The 20,904-nt window shown below is 44.7% G+C and overlaps 1 protein-coding gene across 3 annotated transcripts in view; it reads left to right on the top strand.

Moving 5' to 3' along the window:
• LOC146813789 (cap-specific mRNA (nucleoside-2'-O-)-methyltransferase 1-like) overlaps positions 1 to 20,904 on the top strand; it is a 944,292-nt gene that overhangs the window by 494,865 nt on the left and 428,523 nt on the right. For all 3 annotated transcript variants that reach the window (XM_085610252.1, XM_085610251.1, XM_085610253.1), the window contains one exon: positions 18,081 to 18,149. In XM_085610252.1, coding sequence (XP_085466378.1) covers positions 18,081 to 18,149 — 69 coding nt within the window. The remainder of the gene's footprint in view (positions 1 to 18,080; positions 18,150 to 20,904) is intronic.

Below are 20,904 nucleotides of genomic sequence, written 5' to 3'. Positions count from 1 at the left end.
CTGAAAAGTATTTCAAATGCACGATGGAGGTTGACTTAATTTAACGGAGATGACTGTAAAATAAACCAGGTATGGGAGCACAGGGAGAGAAATATTGCTTTTCAGCTGGAAATTGTATAGTCCAAAGCTGTGTTTTTAATATGAAATCAGGGCCTTCGGTGGTCATATCACTGAAAATACATGATCTGAAAAAATTATTATTGTCTACGGGTGCTCGTGTAAGACAATTTCTATGGACTGGAATCTAGAGAATGCTAAAGTGATTCTGGTATTTTACTGACCTCTGCTGGTCGTTTTCTATTAAGAAAGTTAAATAGAGGCATTTGCCAGAAAAAATAAAAAAAGAAAGTCCCTAAGCAGAAAGCAATTCTGGTATTTTAATGATCTCTACTGGTCGTTTTCTATCAAGACAGTTAAATAGAGCCAGTTGAACAAGCAGAAAGCAATTCTGGTATTTTACTGACCTCTACTGGTCGTTTTCTTTCAAGACCGTTAAATAGAGGCAGTTGAAGAGAAATAAAGTCCCTAAGCAGAAGCAGACAAGTCCTAGGGCTGAGCACCTTAGCCTATAAAGTACATACACATATAAGTATATTCTAAAGTATATACAAGAGGTCTCGAATGCTCGACCTAAAAAGAGGAATTTTGTAGACTGCAGATTCAGCATCACCTACATTGAGGAAACTGGATGTGTGCAGTACATCTCTATGACTCTTATTTTCACATTTACAGTGTGGCAAAATATCGAACCGTCCTGAGGTTTCTAGTGGGCAAAGAACCTACCAATACAAGATTTGTTGTCTTGGGCTGAAATCAGCCGCAAGCACTTTATCAACGTACCTCACAGAGTTGCCAACACATTTAAAAATAGTGGTAGGAGTTGCTTCTCCTCATCTAGACAATTGATTGGTGTCATCTACTTAAGAAGACATTTATCGTTTCAGTCTGACTGTGTGACACAGTTTAGGGCTTAGGTTTCTTTGTCAGTTATTCCAAGTCAGTCCCTACTCCTGTTCAATCCATTCCTTATCTGGGGGTTGTGCTTCCATTTATCTATACTAGATATGGTGGTAGTTTTTAAACTTATAGCGATGGTTGGTTTTGCCAATGTGAGCATGAAATCTATTAATACATTCCCCTGCTTTCCTTTTCCTGGGTATAGGCAATAAACCTAGTAAACAAATTTCCAGTATTAGAAGGTTTACTCTTCTAGTAACATCGGTCATTACTTCACTTGCTACCTCTTAGTACTGAATCATTGCTGCACACTCCCAAACTATATGGTAGAATACTGCTGCCTCCTGGTTACGTTTCTGATGTGCAGTGTTGTAGTTGTCATATATTTTAGCTATTTGTGGGATGTGATATTCATCCTGTGAAGATCATTGTATTGGATTAGCTTAATGAGTGTGTTTAAAGCTATTTTGGACATGTTTCAATATTGCATCCCAATCCCCATCCATCATTTATTTTCCTATGCCTCACTCCACTTTTTCCCTCGGTTGTGCCGGGGGTTGTTTTAGACTGCCCAGCAGTGGTTTGTATAGTCTTGTTACTGTTTTCTCTCCTGGCCCTATTGTGATCAGGTCAGGCATCACTTGATGTATAGGAGTTCCCTGTTCCATTCTATCCAGATGTATTTGTATCTGAGGAGTCCTTTTCCCATAAGTTAGGATTTGACCCCTTTATAAAGATCTATTCAGGCATCAACTCCTTACATGTTCTGAGAACACCACCCTCTGAAAAATCTCCTAGGCAACTTAACTCCAACCAGGTACCAGATGTCTACGACAAACTTCCTCCCTGCTGCTTGGAAGAATAGCAGACCAATAATCATTAATTCAGGATTACTCTGCTAACAATGAATATCTTTGTTGATCCAAATCCCAACATTACCTAGAGCAGTGGCAATTTCCAAAAATATATTAAGCCTTTTATTGCTCTGATGGTCCAGCCAAGGTTGCCCTCAATTACATTTTGAGTTCAATATATTGGAACAGATTGCTTGCCAATATAATGCTGATGGAGCAAGTGGCTTCATATGTTTGCTTGGTGTCTGGTTATAAGAGGAATACGCACGATTTTGACTAGCTAACTCGTAGCCCAGAGATGCACCCGAAGGACTTGCACGCATTGGAAGATATAATACGGCTATCTGCATCTCCTATATGCATCTCCTAATTTATCAGTCCATCATCTGCATTTTTTTATATTATATGGGTCAGCTCTTTGAGTTCTATGTCCATGCCCTAATTCTGCCTGCGCATATCAGCCAGCAGTGTCTCAAATGCTAGAGCAAAAATGAGCAGTGACAATGGACACCCCTGTCTTGTGCCCCTCTATACCCATCATGGGTCCAATATCAAATTACCCGTCTTCACTCTTGCAGGTGGGGATGTGCATAGCAGAGACAGCCACTTCCTTATGGGATTTTCCAAAGCCTAGTTGTTGCAGAGACTCGAGCATATATTTCTTACTAAATCTATCAAATAATTTTTCTAGATCTGTTGAGACTATAGCTGATATTGAGTAGGGCATGGGAGCTGCTTCTAATATATAAAATAGTAGTCTGGTATTGAGGGACATGTTGTAACCTGGCACAAACACATCTGGCCCGGATATACAAAAATGAGTTATGTTCCCAGCATGCGGTGGCCCTAACCTTGCTGGTTCTTTTATAATCAATGTTTCACATTGATAATTAGTGATACAATGCCGTATCTTGGGGGTCTTTGCAGGATTTGAGTATGGACACTATCATCGTTTCCCTGAGAGACACTGGTAATGTACCAGTTTCAAAGGTTTTGGTGTATATCTCTAAGAGTTGAGGACCTAATGGTATCCGTATTGATTACATAAAACTCAACTGGCAGACCATCGGCTCAATTAGTTCTTTTTAGCTAGTGCAATTATTGCTTTCCTTATTTTTTGTACTGTTAAATGGAATTATAGCGTTTGATTTGTTCAGGTGCCAGTGTGGTGGGTAAGTCTGCCTCTGCATTGTAGATTGATATTATTGCATCTCATGAATCAGGCCTGAATGCTTAATTAACTTTGTGTATATATTATTCCTCTAGTTGTCTCCAATAGTCGCTCTTAACTTTTCCCATTTGCATTCGATCTAATCAGCCAGGCCAGCATTTTCTGAGCCTCATTTCCTTCAGTATATCTTCTGGTAGTGAATGTTTTGTAATTTGAGACTATCGTTTGATGTGCCTAAGACATGCGAGTGTTCCCTATTAATTTCTTGTGAGGCCTTTGTGTAATGAATTTGTATAGCGATTTTGTACACCTCCCATTGTGCCCATCTTTTGAGACAGCACCTTCATTTTCTGCAAAGTAGTGTTCACTTTTTTGCTTTATTGTTCTTCTAAATGTGAGATCTTCTAATGTGATAGGATGAAGCTGCCAAGTAAGACCCCTTTCTGTTAATAATGGACTATGGTTTGAGACCATTCAACAGATAATAGCATGAACATCCTCTATTTTCCAGTTCCAACCTCTGATTGATAAAGTGAATATACGCTTTTCATTTCTGATATATTCGCGTGCAAATCGTCTCTCTGGGCACTTATATTGTCCACAGGAATCTTTTTAAAGTATAAACAGTTCTCCTTTTTCATAGGGGCTGCAGGAAATGTTCAGTCTTTGGTTTCATGGTCTGTTGTGATATACCAAGTGTTATGTATTGTGCCTGAGACCTGGTATTTCTGGCCTGTTGCATATTAGTTTCCGATCAATAGTGGGTGTCCTTCTCTGGACATCCACTTAGAAGAATTTAAGGCTGGAGTACCACCAGGGATTTCCTCAATCAGGATGTGGAATGTTTTTTGCACCTCACATCAGGGCCTCTTGATCTGTTCTCCATGGGTTAGACCTCACTTGGTCCATTTCCAGGCCCCTATTGGAAAGCAAGTAACTTGTCTCCTGTTAATGGTGCCACAGCATAATCACCTTACCCTTGTAGCCGATTGTTCAAGAGGCGTGTGCCCTTGTTTTAAAATCATCATTCCACCTCCGTCTGGATATTTGGCTGTATATATCATACCCGGATGCCGCATGGTCTCACCTCCAACCAGTGCTACTGGACAGGGCCTGAGGCGTGACACTATCACTAGCTCATCTCTGCTTCATTTTCCTTTGATATCTGTGTACCTATGCAAGTTCACTGGACGGTTAGGTAGAACCTACCAGGTACTGTTTTGCAGCACCTCTAGTAGATCTCCACTGGAGTCTAAAGTGATATTTTGTGTGTGCTGGTGTCGTGTGGTTCCTATAAACCTATATAGGATCTGTGCGTTTAAATTATATACACTGTGGGATTGGTGTCCAGACTGATTCCAGACACCCCCACCGTGTATGTTCGCCTGTATACCAGCGAGCTCACATTGCTACTGTAAACTCCTCTTACCAAGGAGAAAATAGTTCTTGGCAACTATCGAACATGATATCCCTGTCCTAATAGGGATCGTGGAAACAGTACAGTACTTTTTGCTCAGTCACTCGTGCTCACTTTGTCTCAGAGAGATACACAGAACACATGGCGGGTACATTTTCAGTAAGCATTTATTGAACCAGCATCATTCTAGTGTAAAATAGATGTGCTGAAACAACCATAAGACAGAAACAGATATAAACTAATATAAGCACAACAGAGTAAAGACTCAGGTTCACTTGGATCCAGACTGTCAAAATCGATGAAGTAGCCAGATGTAGTTCGATTAATCTTTGGTAGCTCAGCAGGTTTTGATGAACTGGAAGTTGTCTCTTGTAGAGGCATATTGATGTAGATGTCGGTGTTAGGCTGAATTTATATTTGCGTTTTACTTGAATTTTGTTTTGTTTCAATAGGCATGAGTTCCATTTAATTGTTGATAACTCCATTACTTTGTTTTGTAGAGTCTTCGAATGTTATAGGTTTTTCTTTCTGAACTTCCTGTATGGTAGCGAGAGGAGAGCGGTGGCTACCCAGTTGCCCACGTGGCCTGCTATTTAGGATCGGCCACATAGTGTGGTTTGGTCAGATCAATTGACACAAATCTCTTTTTTTCTTGCCAGCAGGAGGTGGAAGAAATACTGTTCTTGTTCCTTCGATAGCCAGGATAGATTTAGGCTTTCTATATGATGGCCCAAATTCTTTCTTGTCCACAATTTTTTCTCTGACCAGATCCTTGACTTTTGTGATTCAGGCAGGTCTTGCCGTTACTGATTTCACTTCCCCAGTGGGGGTGCGCTTTACTTGCACGTTGCTTTGTAGTACCCGAAATTTATTAAGATCCTGTAAAATAGTTAACGTTTATCGATATCAAAAGGTTTTCCATCCGCCACTGTGCTTTTATAATTGAGATCAGGTACCCACATTCTCGTCCCAAATAGGACCTCGTAAGGGGTGGTATCTCCTAAGAAATTTTAGGCATGTTATTTAGTGCCCTTTTGACCCCAAATAGGTGATTGACCCAACTACTACCCAAACCTAAAACCCTTGCTCTTAAAGATTGCTTTAAGTCCCGGTTTTTCGTTTCCATGACCGAATTTCTCTTTGGATGGTACGGAGAGGAGTACTGTAATGCAACACCCAGACTTCCCATGGCTTACTTGTACGCCCTAGAGCTAAACATAGTGCCACATTCAGAATTTTATGTGCCAACTGCATATGTCCCTATGAAGGCTCGCAAATGTTTTATAACAGTTCGGGCGTCAGCCGAGCACTGAGGCCAAACCCATAGGAATTTAGAACATGAATCCACTGCCACCAAGATGTACTTGTAAGCCCCACCTGACAGTGGTCCAAATAGACACAAGCGAGAGGTCTGTCCGATATCAGTAATGGTGTTTGTGCTGGGCGTGCTAAAGTCGAACCCTTCATCTGTTGACAGATGTCGCATTCAAGTACAAACGCTTTTGTCTGTTTGGTTAGACCTGGCCACCAATAGCGTTGTTTTAGTAATGAAACAGTTGCACTAACCCCTGTGTGTGCAGATCCCAGTCCCCCGTGTGCAGCTAGAATTAAATCTAACCTGCGATCCATGTTTGGTATTACTCTATCCCCCACTCCTGGAATTTGAGCATACAGAATATTTTTTTCATTTAATTTGTAGGAGTACTTGAGTGGAAAGCCTTTCGGTAAGGCTGTCTTCTTTTTGCGTGAAGCAATGACAGCTACCATTATCTGTTAGACTATTGTCGTACTAGAATGAGTGATTGCAGCTACGGCGGCAGAACGTACTGCCCCCTTTGCAGCTTTATCAATCAATGAATTCCCTTCAAGGTGTACTCCATCACGTTGATGACTCAGCGTGTGTATCACGTGAGCTCTCGCCAAGTTTTTTTTTCAACTCTGCCACTTGTTCCCAAAGCATTTTGTGCTTTTTTGTGCAACCTTTTGAGTCTTTAAACCCATTTTGAATCCAATAAAACGAATTGCACACTATAAGTGTGGGGCAATTCTTGATCATTTTGTATCAGTGCCAGTAATAGTGCTTTTAATTCTGCCAGCTGTGCCGTGCAATCTCCTGGAGATTTTGTTTTCGTGCTGCTAGGATGGAACTTGCCGTCCTGCATACGTCCCTTTACAATCGCACAATTTTCTCTGTATTGGTGTTTACTACCTATTGCAGGCTGAGTAGAACCGTCAGTGTAAATAATGTATTCATACTGATGTAGAGGCATTATTTCATGTGGGAGATATTCTTGTTCGTATTGCAGAAATGCTTGCGTTTTAGTGTAGAATCAAATTTGTATTCTACATCTGTTGCAGTGAGAGAATTAGCCCATTGTATCCATTGCGGAAGTAAAGCTTTAGCATTTGGAACTCTTGCCTTTGTAACAGCCTCTACAGCTGGTACTGGAGTTACGACAATTATTTGTTTCCTTTGAACCAGTGCTCTTTCTCTCACTACAGCAGTCTGTACTGCTGTCAGAATTGTCTCTGTTGAAGCAAAAACGCATTTCAGGGTTTTTGTACAAGTGGGATTTGTATGCTATCAGCACTGTTTCCCCTTCATTAAAGGTTAGGTAAGGGTACCCTGATTGACCCGCAATTACACGCATAACAAAATGTGTGCTATTTACACTTGTGTAGGTGTTTTGAAGCTATCATGTCAGCTTGTAAGGAACAAAGTGTATCTGTGTGTTTCTGTGTCCAATGTCTAATTGAAAAATCAGGTCTGATTAAATTGTAGAAAGGCTTTACTTTTTTAATCCAAAATGTACATTTTGCCAAAATGTAGGAATCCCAATATGGATTGTAAGTTTTACAGGGATTTTGGAGGTTGGAGCAGCGCACATTTTTCTGAATGGTTAGTTGCTAGGCTTTTCCCTTCACTTGAAAGCTCATATCCCAAAAATAGGATATTGAGCGGGGCTGTTTTCGATTTTTTTAAAGTTGAATCTGTAGCCCTTAGAGGTGAACCCCAAAATGATGTTGCTCACCCTGGTCAAATGATCCTTTAAATCATTATCCATCAGATAAATATCATCTACATGGGACAATGCCTCCTCATCCAAATTTTGAAGTAACTCTGTCACCCTAGCTGAGAACAACCCAGGGCTATTTTATACCCTTGGGGGAGTCTAAAGAAGTGACGCTGAGAACCGAGCGCTGAGAATGCTGTCAAATATTCGCTAAATTTTGGCAGAAAAATCCATTTGCGATATCTAGTGATTTGTATTTTTTCCACATAATGTTATTCATTAACGCGGCACTGTGTGCGTTCTGTATTGCAAATCTCTTTGTGCATGTGTTCAGATGTCTGGAGTCTAAAACTAGTCGGTATGAATTATTAGGTTTTATTTCAGGAAACAAGGGATTATTCATTGGAGAGGTGCAAGTTTCTATTACACCTTGATATTCAAGTTGATCTAAGATCTCCTTGACCTGTTGCTTCTTGTTTAATAGGGTATTGTCTCTGTGGAGTTGGAATAGTTTTTACTGGGAATACATGGTGAGGTGTCTCAGAATCCCACCCTACATGGTTGCGATATATAATGCTGGAGCAAGTGCCACCGCCCACTCCTGCTTCATATGTATGTTTAAGTATATTTGAACGAGGTGGGAAAAAGCCGGTAAAATTACCATTTCTCCCTTTGGCCACTCCATAGCAATCTTAGGCTGCCAGTCTTTCTTGGCCAAAAGGATGTCCTAGCCAAAAGGCAGGTTCTCCCAAAAGAGACCTTTGATTTTCCTGGGTTTGTCCCCCCTCCATTTTGAGTGTTATCTCTTATAACCGATGTGGGACACTTAACCCTTGTATCAGGTGTTTCCACCGTGATGTGCTCATTTAACTCCGCTGTCACCAGAAATTCCATCAGGTCCTGGCGAGCTATTCTTACTTCTGCTGCACTGTTCAGCATCGTCAGAGCCCATTTCCCGTTCAGAAGTTGAGTCTTCAGAATTCTGGGCATGTCTAACTTTAAGACCTGCTACCTTATTCTTTTTAAATGGAAGTTTTGATTTGAGTTTAGCTTCTTTTTTGATATTATAGTTCGAAGTATGCTGTGTGTCTCTGAACTTTGTCTGTTCTTCTTGTCTGTGTTTTGACTGTCCTTCCCTCTCTGTGTTTTTTGATAAACCCTGAAAAGAGCGAGAGGAATGTGTATCAGTATCCTGATACCTGTCAGGTTTTTTAATGTTGTCACGATTCCTAAGGTTGTACCTCCTTTTGGAGGGCTCCTGTTGAAGAGACCCACCCTGGATTGTGATCTATTCTCTCTATTCTTTTGTTTTTTATTGTCCTGTTTCTTCTTGGAAGAATCAGGTGATTGCTTGGTGTTGTCCTCTTCAGAACCACCCATGAGTTGAGGTTTTGTTGCTCTAGCTCCCAAACTAACTCTACCTAATTCGGCATAGGTATCTTCGATAATTTTAGGTAATTGACGCTCCTGTTGTAAAGGAGTGAAATCCCTCAGGCGTTGGCGTATTGCCACTGATGCTGCCTCCCCTTTTATGTTTGTTGATATAATAGTTGATACCTGGGCAAAATTTCCTAACAATTTCATCCCTAAGTTCAAAGCAGGTTCTGCTCCATACTCATTCTGTATTTGTCTTAATACATCTGGTATTGCTGCTATTGAAGAAATACCAGGAGTTCTGGTATATATGGCAGCGAAAAATGTACCCCAAGAGGTACAATCCTCTATCTGGGGAACTATCCTCATTGGCAAGCAGATTGTCAGCATTCTGTGTCTTTTTTGAGAGGTTGTGTGTGGAAATACTGCCTCTAGCTGTGTTATTTTCTGAGCTATCCAGAATGGCATTTGCTCACGTCTAGTGGGCATTTTACCCATAACTGCGTGTAGCGTTTGTGGAGTTATTTTATTTGTAGATCCCTGAATCTGTCCTGCTGGTGTAGCCCTTGCTGGCTGAAGTGTGAGTGTTCTCTTCATAAACTGTGTCAGGTTTCTGTAAACTTTTATTATTTCTTTGTGTAGCAGATGTAAGTTTGCTACCTTTATTGTGTCAATGTCTGGATGCCGTGAGTAAGCTGCTAGGACTGGCCAAGTCTCCCCGTCTCTGCTGAGTGGACCGAGTCTTACTGTATCTCTTGTATGTGGGAGGGCGCCTTTAAACCAGTTTATGTGCTCCTGGTAGGTGAGCAGAACTTCAATGTCCTCATATGGACAGTATTACTCTGGTGTTTCATCTTCAGTGTAAGAATGAAATGTATTTGTGTGTGCATCTGCTGGTGGGAATTTGACCCATGAATAGAATACCTCTGTCCTGTATGACTCTTGTGCCTTAATCTTGAAAGTTACTGTCCCACATCTTGCTGTGACTCCTCCATAGTCTTCCAATTTTAAAGTAAGGGCAGTTCTGACATTTTCTGAAATGTTAATATCACCTTCCTGTTTTCCTTACCTGGCTGCATTCGCAAGTAATGCTGCAGTGTTTTTTTCTTCAGTCATTGTTGAAAATGTTTTGAGGAAACTGAGAAAAGGTTTTATGCACAATAGGAACTATTTTTTCTTCAAACTTGAATAAACCTACAGCTAAAACATGGATCTGCCTACTCAGTGCTGGCCGATTTTTTTTTCCCTTCCACTCCAGATATCTCTCGAATAATGTAAGTTGGGGTCTCTGAGAAAAGCACAACTGAACTACTCAGATTTGACTGTTAAATAAGAAACAAACCAACATTGGCGGGGCCATGTCGTGTTGTTCCTATAAGCCTATATAGGATCTGCACGTTTAGACAACATAGACTGGTGTACAGACTGATTCCAGACACCCCCACGGGTATGTTCGCTGTATACCAGCTAGCTCACAGTGCCACTGTAAACTCCTCTTACCAAGGAGAGAATAGTACTTGGCAACTATAGAACATGACAACCTTGTCTCATCAGAGATCGTGGAAACTGTACAGTACTTTTCGCTCAGTGACTCCTGCTCACTTTGTCTCAGAGAGATACACAGAATACACGGTGGAGACGTTTTCATTAAGCATCTATTGTACCAGCGTCTTCTAATGTAAAATAGGTGTGCTGAAACAACCATAAGACAGAAACAGAGATAAACGGTTCGAGGCATGTGGGCTGCTGAATTCATATCTGTGCATAGATCGCCGCCTCGTGTTGGGTCCGGATGTTTGCACGTTGTTGTCCTGGAAGAGTCTTCGAAGTATCCTGGGATAGGTGACTCCTCCCCTGGACTACAGTGCGCATGGGCATCCTCTCCATCCTCAGATTGTTTTTTTCCGCCATTGGGTTCGGATGTGCTTATCTTGACTCAAGTTAGGAAAAACTTTTTCCAGGCCAAAAGGCCTTTAGTTCGCGTCGGTACTGTTCCCGATCGGTATCGATAGTATCTTTGTTAGTTTACTAACTTCCAGAACCAACTTTTTCGCATCTTACCCGACCATCGACCCGACATCGACGATGGAATCGAGGACGCCATTCAAGAGGTGTCCTGTATGCAATGCGAAATATCCCCATGTCGACGTCCACCCGGTGTGCAACAAATGCCTTTCACCGGATCACGACGAGTCTACATGTATGGCCTGTGCCCGATTCCGATCCAAGAAGACTCTCCGGAATCGACGAGCAGCGAGACTCGAAGCGCAGCAAGCGGCACCGGCCCCGACCAACATCTTCAGCGCCGAGGACGAAGATGTCGAAGACGTGGAGAACCTACCCTCAAGCCCCGCTTCCGGACACGACTCCGGATCGGAGGACGTCGAAGAACGACTCTTTCACAGAGATGAAGCCGACACCGAGGTAGGAGACTACGATGAGGCCTTAGGGGCCGAAGAGAGTAGCTCCGGTGACGAGCAAGGCCTACCCGTACAGACTGAGGATATCCCAGTGCGCCAGTCTATGGCCCCGGTCGAGGGATCGCCTTCGGGCCTTACCCAAGACCTATCCCGCAGTTCTTCGGCCCCGCCCTCTGGCCCGGCCTCGGACATTCAGCGGCAGCCATTACTACCTAAAACGGCTGGTTTCCCTTCTTCGAAACCGAAAGCTGTACTGGTTCACCAGAAACCGAAACCAAAAGTGACGCTGGTCGGCTCGAGGCCCACCACACCTTCGACGCCAGCAAAACCCGTCGGCACCGACCGCACCAAACGAGACTTCGGTGCAGAACTTGCAGCAGCCGACGTCGGCGCCGACACACGGAAAAAGACCTTCGGTGCCACCAAACCTACTCGGCTCCCGGCACCGAAACAATCGGCTCCGACCCCAAAGGTCAAGCTGCCTGCTGCGTCTCACACCGCTTCGACAGCACCACCAAAGGCACACTCATCGACGACGTCGACGGCCACTACCACTCCTCGACTCGATGACCCACTGGCGCCAAAGAAGTCCACGCCCGCCTCTACAGAACCGGTCGGCGCAAAAGAATCGATGGCACTCCAGGTGCGGCCAGTTGCTACGCAACGCGTCAAACACAAAGCAGTCCTCCAGGACACGTCAGGCTCCGAGCCGATAAAAGCTCCAACAGCCTCTTCGGCACCAGCCAACATCACTTTTGGCCTGCCGCCATCCACGGCCCCGAAACTGTTCCAAATCAGAGACGTCACCATCACATATCATCGACGCCGACACCGGCAGGATGATGCTCCACAAGAGGAGAATAACTTCCGAGCCAGCTTTGGACTCCTACCGGATCCCACTTAAGAAAAAGCTGCCAGTGGCTTCGGAACCAGTTCTTTACGAACCTCTCCATTCCTCTTACCAAGGTCCACAGTCCTTCTCACCCACACACTCCGAAACAGACGTTTTGGAGGACTACATAGGTGACCACGTCCCCTACCAAGGAGAGATGGACCCTGAAGGCCAACAGGACCCTGACCAAGCTTGGGATGAGCCTGTAGACTCGGGTGCACCTATGGATACACAGGACCCGCAACTCTATGAAGCAAAAACGTCTCCCACAGAGGACACTGCCGCATTCAACGCCCTCATTGAACGTGCTGCGGCCAATCATGGTGTGCAACTCCACTCTGACACCGTCGAGGACGACTTTCTCATGGATACTTTCGCATCCTCAGAAAGGAATATAAAAACTCTACCCATGTTGAAGGGTGTCCTCAAACCAGCAAAGGACATCTTCAAGGAACCCACCAGGGCAAGAGTAATAAACCCCAGGATCGACAAGAAATACAGGTCGGCGCCTGGGGACCCTACCTACATTAGAGGCCAGTTACCTCTGGATTCCATAGTAGTTGCGAATGCTCGCAAACGGGCACACTCGCAAACAACAGGTGATGCTCCTCCCCCGGACAAAGAGTCCAAGGTGCTAGAGACCTCCGGCAAACGGGTTGCGGCACAGGCAGCTAACATATGGCGCATTGCCAATACTCAGGCGCTCCTCGCTCGCTACGATCGAGCACACTACGACACATTAGAACAATTACTCCAACATCTCCCTGACCAATTCAAAGAGGGTGCAGAGATCCTCATCAGGGAGGGACAACTCCTCACAAACGCATCCATTAAGTGTGCACTGGATGCCGCGGATACAGCTGCCAGAGCCATAAAGCTTACTAGCGTCATGTTGCGACGACACGCCTGGTTACGAATCTCCGGATTCAAACCTGAGGTACAAAATAACATCCTCAACCAGCCTGTCAACCCCGACTACTTATTCGGGCCAGAGGTTGACACCACCCTAGAGAAAATAAAAAAGGTCACAGACACTGCAAAGTCCATGGGGGCTCTCCAAACGCAGTCCTTTCGGAGCGGCTCCTTTCGTCGCCTCGGCAATAGAGGAGCAGGTAGAGGACAGGGGTCACAGCAAACCTACGATAAAAACACCCGGGGTGGTTATCGTGGCTCAAGCACAAAGGGCAGAGGACGCGGATACGGCAACACCAGGTCCTCCCCCAAGAACAAACAGTGACGCCCTCTCCCTTCCTCCCGACCACATAACACCTGTCGGGGGAAGGCTACAAAGGTTCCTGTCCACGTGGAACTCCATCACCACGGACAGGTGGGTCAAAGATATTGTCAAACACGGTTACTGCCTAGAATTAACCTCCACTCCACCCACAATACCTCCAAAACACCGTCCTATGTCCTCAGAGCACTTAACGCTCTTACAGCAGGAAGTGCTAAGTATGCTACTAAAAGGTGCAATAGAGGTCGTACCCGTCCACGAGCAAGGTACGGGGGTGTACTCCCTGTACTTTTTAATACCGAAAAAGGACGGGTCACTCAGACCTTTACTAGACCTGAGACCCCTGAACCGCTACATTCTCTCCGAGCATTTTCACATGCTCACTTTACAGCAAGTCCTCCCGCTGCTCAAGCAGGGAGACTTCCTGGCCACACTGGACCTCAAAGATGCGTATTTCCACATACCCATTCACCCCTCACACAAAAAACACCTCAGGTTCACTGTTCAGGGGCAGCACTACCAATTCAAAGTCCTTCCCTTCAGCGTGACAACAGCACCCAGAGTTTTCACAAAGTGCCTAGCTACTGTGGCCGCCCATCTACGGAGACAGCACATACACGTCTACCCTTACCTCGACGACTGGCTTGTTCAAGCAAAGTCAGCCCAGCAATGTGCCAGCCACATGTCCCGCACCATTCACCTCCTTCACAGTCTGGGGTTCTCACTAAATTACCCAAAATCCCATCTCCAACCCGCACACGTACAACAGTACCTAGGTGCGACTATAGACACTCTGGCGGCCACAGCTCAGCCAAATTTAGTGAGAATCAACAGCATGCAAATGCTGATTTCCAAGTTCAAACCACGACACTCCCTTCCCGCGCGAGTGTTCATGCAGTTAATAGGCATGATGGCCTCCTGCATTTTCATAGTCCCACACGCGAGACTACATATGCGCCCGCTTCAGGAGTGCTTAGCACGTCAGTGGAATCAGGCTCAAGGACAGTTGAAAGACCTAGTGTTGGTGAGCGGTCGGGCATACAACTCTCTGCATTGGTGGAATCCATAAAACCTTTGCAAGGGCCGACCGTTCCAAGAGCCTGTTCCACAAATAATACTGACAGCGGACGCGTCTCTCCAGGGATGGGGAGCTCATGTACTCAACTACACAGTGCAGGGACTATGGACAACACAACAAAAGAAGATGCACATCAACCTTCTGGAACTGATGGCAATCTTCCTGGCTATGAAAGCATTCAAAGTACACTTGTGCAAAAAAGTCGTGTTGATCCGGACGGACAACATGACCGCCATGTACTACATACAGAAGCAGGGAGGAACACACTCTCCACAGTTGTCTCATCTGGCTCAGAGCATGTGGAAGTGGGCCATTCAAAGGAACATGTTCCTCATGGCGGAACACCTCCCCGGCAAGGACAACCAGATGGCGGATCTGCTCAGCAGACACAGCCACCAGATGCACGAGTGGGAGTTACACCCATCAGTACTCCAACCGTACTTCCAGCAATGGGGTCATCCAGAGACAGACCTATTTGCCACAAGCGAAAACGCAAAATGCCAAAGCTTTGCCGCCAGGTTCCCACATCCACAATCGCAGGGCAATGCGATATGGATGAACTGGTCCGGCAGATTTGCGTACGCTTTTCCCCCAGCGCCGTTGATACCGCTGGTGGCTCGCAAACTCAGACAACACTCCCTGACACTCGTCCTGGTTGCTCCAACGTGGGCACGCCAGCCATGGTACACCACTTTTCTCGAACTTTCCGTGGTGCCGCATCAAAGGCTGCGGATCAAACCCGCGCATTTGACGCAGAACCATGGAGAGATTCAGCACCCAGATCCGCAACAGCTGAACCTGGCGATCTGGCTCCTGAAGTCCTAGAGTTTGGCTACCTAAACCTGCCACCTGACTGTATGGACATCATTAAGGAAGCTAGAAGACCCACTACCAGAGCTTGCTATGCAGCCAAATGGAAAAGGTTCGTCATTTATTGCAATAATAATGACATTAACCCGCTAGCCGCATCCATCCAAAACATAATTTGTTACCTCTTACACCTATACCGATGCAATCTGGCGTACACCTCTATACGTGTCCATTTGACCGCAATATCAGCCTATCTCCAGAACAGGCAGCACCTCTCTTTATTCAAAGTGCCTGCCATCAAAGCATTTTTGGAAGGACTCAAACGAGTAATTCCTCAAAGCCACCCACCGGCTCCAATGTGGAACCTCAACTTGGTCCTCACACGCCTGATGGGTCCACCCTTTGAACCTCTACACTCATGCGAGATTCAATTCCTTACCTGGAAAGTAGCTTTCCTAGTAGCGATCACTTCTTTAAGAAGAGTTAGTGAACTCCAGGCACTAACCGTTCAAGAGCCGTTTATACAGGTTCACGCCAACAGGGTCGTACTACGTACCAACCCCAAATTCATGCCCAAGGTGATATCGCAGTTCCACATGAATCAAACTATTGAACTGCCTGTTTTCTTTCAAAACCCACAAACTGTCACAGAAAGAGCACTCCATACACTAGATGTGAAGAGAGCCCTCATGTACTATATCGACAGGACTAAGATCTTTAGGAAGACAAAAAAACTTTTCGTTGCCTTTGCCCCACACCACAAAGGTAACGCTATCTCCAAAGCGGGTATAGCCAGATGGATCGTTAAATCTATTCAAATTTGCTATCAAAAGGCTAAACGCACATTAACGATTCCCCCACGAGCCCACTCAACACGTAAGTTAGGGGCCTCCATGGCTTTCCTAGGAAACATCCCTTTGCATGATATATGTAGAGCAGCCACCTGGTCCACTACACACACATTTACCAAACACTATTGTGTAGATGTGCAATCAAAACAGCAGGCAGCTGTAGGACAGGCTGTTCTCAAAACTCTTTTTCAGACCGCTGCAGCTGGCACTGGTAGCCGCCGCTAATAGGAGGTACTGCTATGTATTCTATGCACAGATATGAATTCAGCAGCCCACATGCCTCGAACTGAATATGCTACTTACCAGTATGCATCTGTTCTTGGTATGTAGGGCTGCTGACATTCATATCGCCCTCCCTCCTCCCCGGCGCCTGTAACAGCTGCAGCTCTCAGAATTACTGTAAGCATGGTCATCACTTTCTGTATCTACTCCATCACTGCCACAATGGCGAAAAACAATCTGAGGATGGAGAGGATGCCCATGCGCACTGTAGTCCAGGGGAGGAGTCACCTATCCCAGGATACTCCGAAGACTCTTCCAGGACAACAACGTGCAAACATCCGGACCCACCACTAGGCGGCGATCTATGCACAGATATGAATGTCAGCAGCCCTACATGCCAAGAACAGATGCATACTGGTAAGTAGCATATTCAATATTCAGCATAAGTAAATGGATGGTAGATTTCTACCGTAGTGCTAAAATAATGGATGTATGCATGTATATAAAAACATGACAATAATAATGCGTACTCGTACGATGCAACCCTAACTAGATCTATCTAAGTGTACCTAGCATGTATGTACGTGTAGAGCCAAGAATCCCCCTAGTCTGAAGCCAACCCCATTACCTGAAGTGAAAGACTGTGGGACCCCTTCTTGGTCTCGAGATGGACACTCCACGAGGGATGTTGGACCACTGCGAGCTGGAGTGCCTGTGTGCAGGAACCTCAGTGTCTCGTGTCAGTGTGTCAGCATGGAAGTCTTTTTCTCCTCTCTCTGTCTTGGCAGAGGTATCGTGTGTGTATATAACAAAAAGGTACCCTCAGGGGATTTTACCTTGCTGTGTCATGTTGGCCGAAGATGACGGAAGGGATGATCCTTATACATAGTTATTGTGCAGAAGATGGTATTTCTGTTGTGATTCTGTGAATCGTCATGCATAATTAATGAGGATAGTTTTTGGGGAAAACCATACAACATTTTATGCAGCGCTTAACTAGATAAACGGTGAATACCAACATCTGTTATGTAGTGTAATGGTTTGGTAAATGTAGGGGAAAGGTTGGGAGAATACTCGGGCCTATATTGGGGTACCCTATGAAACATAACACTGGAGAACATGTATCTTCACAGAGGTCTTCATTCGGACTCCTCAACCTGCCCATCTCTTACTCTTCGAGTCGTAGCAGGGCCCAGTTGCAAAATCCTCCAGGAGCTCTGCAGGGAAACTGCTGTCCGCCTGCCATTTTAACCAGAAGTCTTGATGTCCACTTTTAAGGTCGGTGGTCGTAGTAATTCGGTCATCTGAATTTATGAAAGATCTAATGGAGAAGAAGTTGTCTGACCTATAGCTACACTTCTTCGGTGTATGTATTTTTCTAATATTCAGATGGATCTTTCCCTCCTCCCATTTTATGTGGCTCTGATAATTTCCTTTCCCTTTTTAAGTGTTTGTAAAATTGGAATTAAAGATGCCTTTGATGGGGAGTAACGCTCTAAGTCTGTCCACTCTATTGGGTCTCGAGTGTGATTTAATGATGTGAATAGGATGTAAATTGCACATTGTTAGATAAATGCATTTTTCCACAACTGTATAACATTTTTACTGAGTGTTGCCAGTCTGACCATAGGGAATAATTCAAACATGTGAGTCTATGAATAAAGTCTAGTTACTGGTAAGTACATGTGCTTTAAAAATTATTGATATTGTTTTCTATTTGGGATTTAATCTGATGCCATGTTTTGTTGTCTTTTCTGTAAAAGGAAACCATATTTGTTTGTTTCAGATACCAGACCAGGTTCGGGTTGCTCCACATTCTTCTGATGCAAAGTACAAATTCTATCAGCTGATTCAGGTAAAAAGGTCAATGTCAAAAAACTATTTTTATATCCTGTAAAACCTCCAGGCGACTCACTTGTTTAGGTTTAGACATTGTTACTCCTTTGATTTCAGCATCTGTTCCCACGAGCATTTTTTTTCACTAATAAAGTCACAATTTGTGATTAGAGAGCAATACAATGCATCACTTTCTCTTCTGAATGGCTGTACTTAAGTAATTCATTTTGTCATTTGTTGTTGTTATGCTTTTTTATTGTGTACTTTTAGCATTTTGAAAAGCTGTACAAATAACAAAGGCATCTATCTTTAGCTCCATTCGTACACCTGCTTAACGCATAGTGGGCAGTTCTTGAGTATGTCCTTTAAACGTCTCACGCAGAGCAAACCGCTTCCTATTTTTGGGTGCAGAATAATATCTCAAAATACTGTGAAGTAAGCCACTATTTTATTACATACACTGGCAGCATAAGCAAGTTCATATGGAATGAAAATTTATAATTACTTAACACACTGGAGCAAACTGACTTCTCATAAACATCAGCCAGGAATAGAAACACAAACTCCATATTTAATGCATAGGTGATTTTAATTGACTACTCTGTGTGCTTGCAAAGGAGTTAGCCCTTAAAGGATAAGTCAGTACTATGCTTGCAAGGCCATACTCTCAACAAATTCATCTAGCTAACACCACATAAGTGTTCCCGGATAATAGGGATTACCCATCAGCCCAGTGAGATAAAGGTATTTGAGGTTTGTTCATAATCGACATCTGATAGAGACTTCTAGCTGCAGATTCCTTACCTTAGAATTATCTCCATGCATCAGACTGGATCCGAAACTTTTTTGTGATCCGTCCTCTTGCATGCTGGTAGGTGGCGTTGTTTGACTTATTTAGCACAGATCAGGAGAGAGATACCCCCTAGTCACTTTTTGACTGTCTTTTTTTGAGACTTGTCTCCTGCTCTGGCAGGGATGTCAACGAGAAAGGCTGGCTTCAAGCCCTGTGGCACCTGTCACTGGCAAATGTCAGTGATGGACCCACATGTCGTCTGTCTCTGTTATCTTGAGCACTACCCCGATACCAAGACCTGTGTCTATTGTCAGGCCATACACCCCAAGGCCTTGAGGGTGCGATCCCTCAAGCTCCATGTTGCCCGACGTACGATGCCTCAACGGTCTTGATCTCTATCTTCATCAAAGTCATCCCACTCCAGTAAGTACCACCAGAAGAAAAGCAAGAAATCGAGGGTTTCACATAGTGTCCTGCAAATTGATAATAGAGAGTAGGTCACCCTCCCTATACTAAGAAGTCTGTTTTTGAAATACACATGCACACTGCTCGGGTAAAACAGAAAACAATTGGTTTGAGGCATATGAGCTGTAGATCATATGCTTTTGCATAGATCGCCATCTAGTGTTGGGCCTGGATGTTGGCACTTTGTTTTTCTTCGAAGAAGTCTTTCCAGTCACGAGGTAGATGACTCCTCCCTTAGGTGATAGTACGCATGGGCATCGCCTCAATTATTAGATTGTTTTTTTCCGCCATCGGGTTCAGAAGTGAATTGTTGTGCTCCGGTTCGGCACTGTTTTTCGTGCCCCCTTCGACGTGCAATCCACTACTCTCGACGGTATTGTCAATTGACCACGTTTCTTACTTTCCACGTATCCTTTTACTCTCGAAAACTTAGATCAAAACATTCCTGGAAGGCTGTTGGACAAACCCGCGCCGGGATCGGTCGCAGCTGATGGAACGGACTCAATGCAAGTTTTCTCCAAGGTGTCGCGCTAAGTTCCCGCGCACCGACTTGTACTAAGTGTGTAATCTTTGCTTATCCGAGGAACACGACGAGAAAGACTGCGCTGCGTCCCAATAGTTTTGTTCGAAGAAAACCCTCTGTGATCGTCGGGCTTGACGTCACAAAATGTACCTACACAGGGGCCCTGCGCTGGACCTCCTCGCAGAAGAGTCTGATCAAGAAGAATCCCAAATGCAGGAGGCCGAGATGGAGGAGGGACACGTCTTCGTGTTTGACGCTGACTCTGATGCCGACGACCTAACGTGAGTAAAGACTATATGTTCCTCTATCATCTCCTTTGCAAGAAAAAGGCTCCGGTCCATCCTCTGCCTGCGGGCCAAGGTTGGCACCAAGAAAAGGTTTTGAGCACCCCGCCTTAGGGCTCGGTGCCATAGCAAATACAACAGCCTTCCGGCTCTGGCTCGACCCGTCCACATGCCGGTGCCGACCCGAAACCTTCGGTGTCGAAACCGAAACACCTTCTGGTCTCCATTCTGCCATCGCGGAAAGCTTAATCTTTGGAGTCGAAGACTTCGAAGCCGCAACTCTCGAAGCCGGGAGCCTCGGACTGAAAATTCACCGAATCCTAGACAGAAAAAAATCATAATCCACCCGGAAACTGGACACATCCACGCCAATCTTCTGGAAGAAAGGAAAGTCGACTTGTCAGAGGATTACCATATGCCTTTGAAAAAGAAAACTCTGATTATTGACTCTTCTCCCCCTTACATTCCTGAGGTCCCTGTTATTTCACCTACACCATCTAACACACACGATAGAGGGAAGGATAATGATGATGATGATGACTTTGATCCTTTAGGAGCAGAGCTGCCATCCTTTGGAACTCTTTGCCGCCCCACATCCGGGGGCTCACTAACTATCTTCAATTCAGAAAAGCTATTAAAACTTTTCTTTTCCCCTTTTGTAGGCTTTCCTGTTGCCCTGCTGTGCGTGGTCATTTCTCTGCCTTTCAGC

This window comes from Triturus cristatus, chromosome 6 (genome assembly GCF_964204655.1).
Source record: "Triturus cristatus chromosome 6, aTriCri1.1, whole genome shotgun sequence".
NCBI classification, from domain to species: domain Eukaryota; kingdom Metazoa; phylum Chordata; class Amphibia; order Caudata; family Salamandridae; genus Triturus; species Triturus cristatus.
The sequence above is the reverse complement of the archived record's forward strand: the minus strand, read 5'-3'. Positions and strand labels throughout refer to the sequence as shown.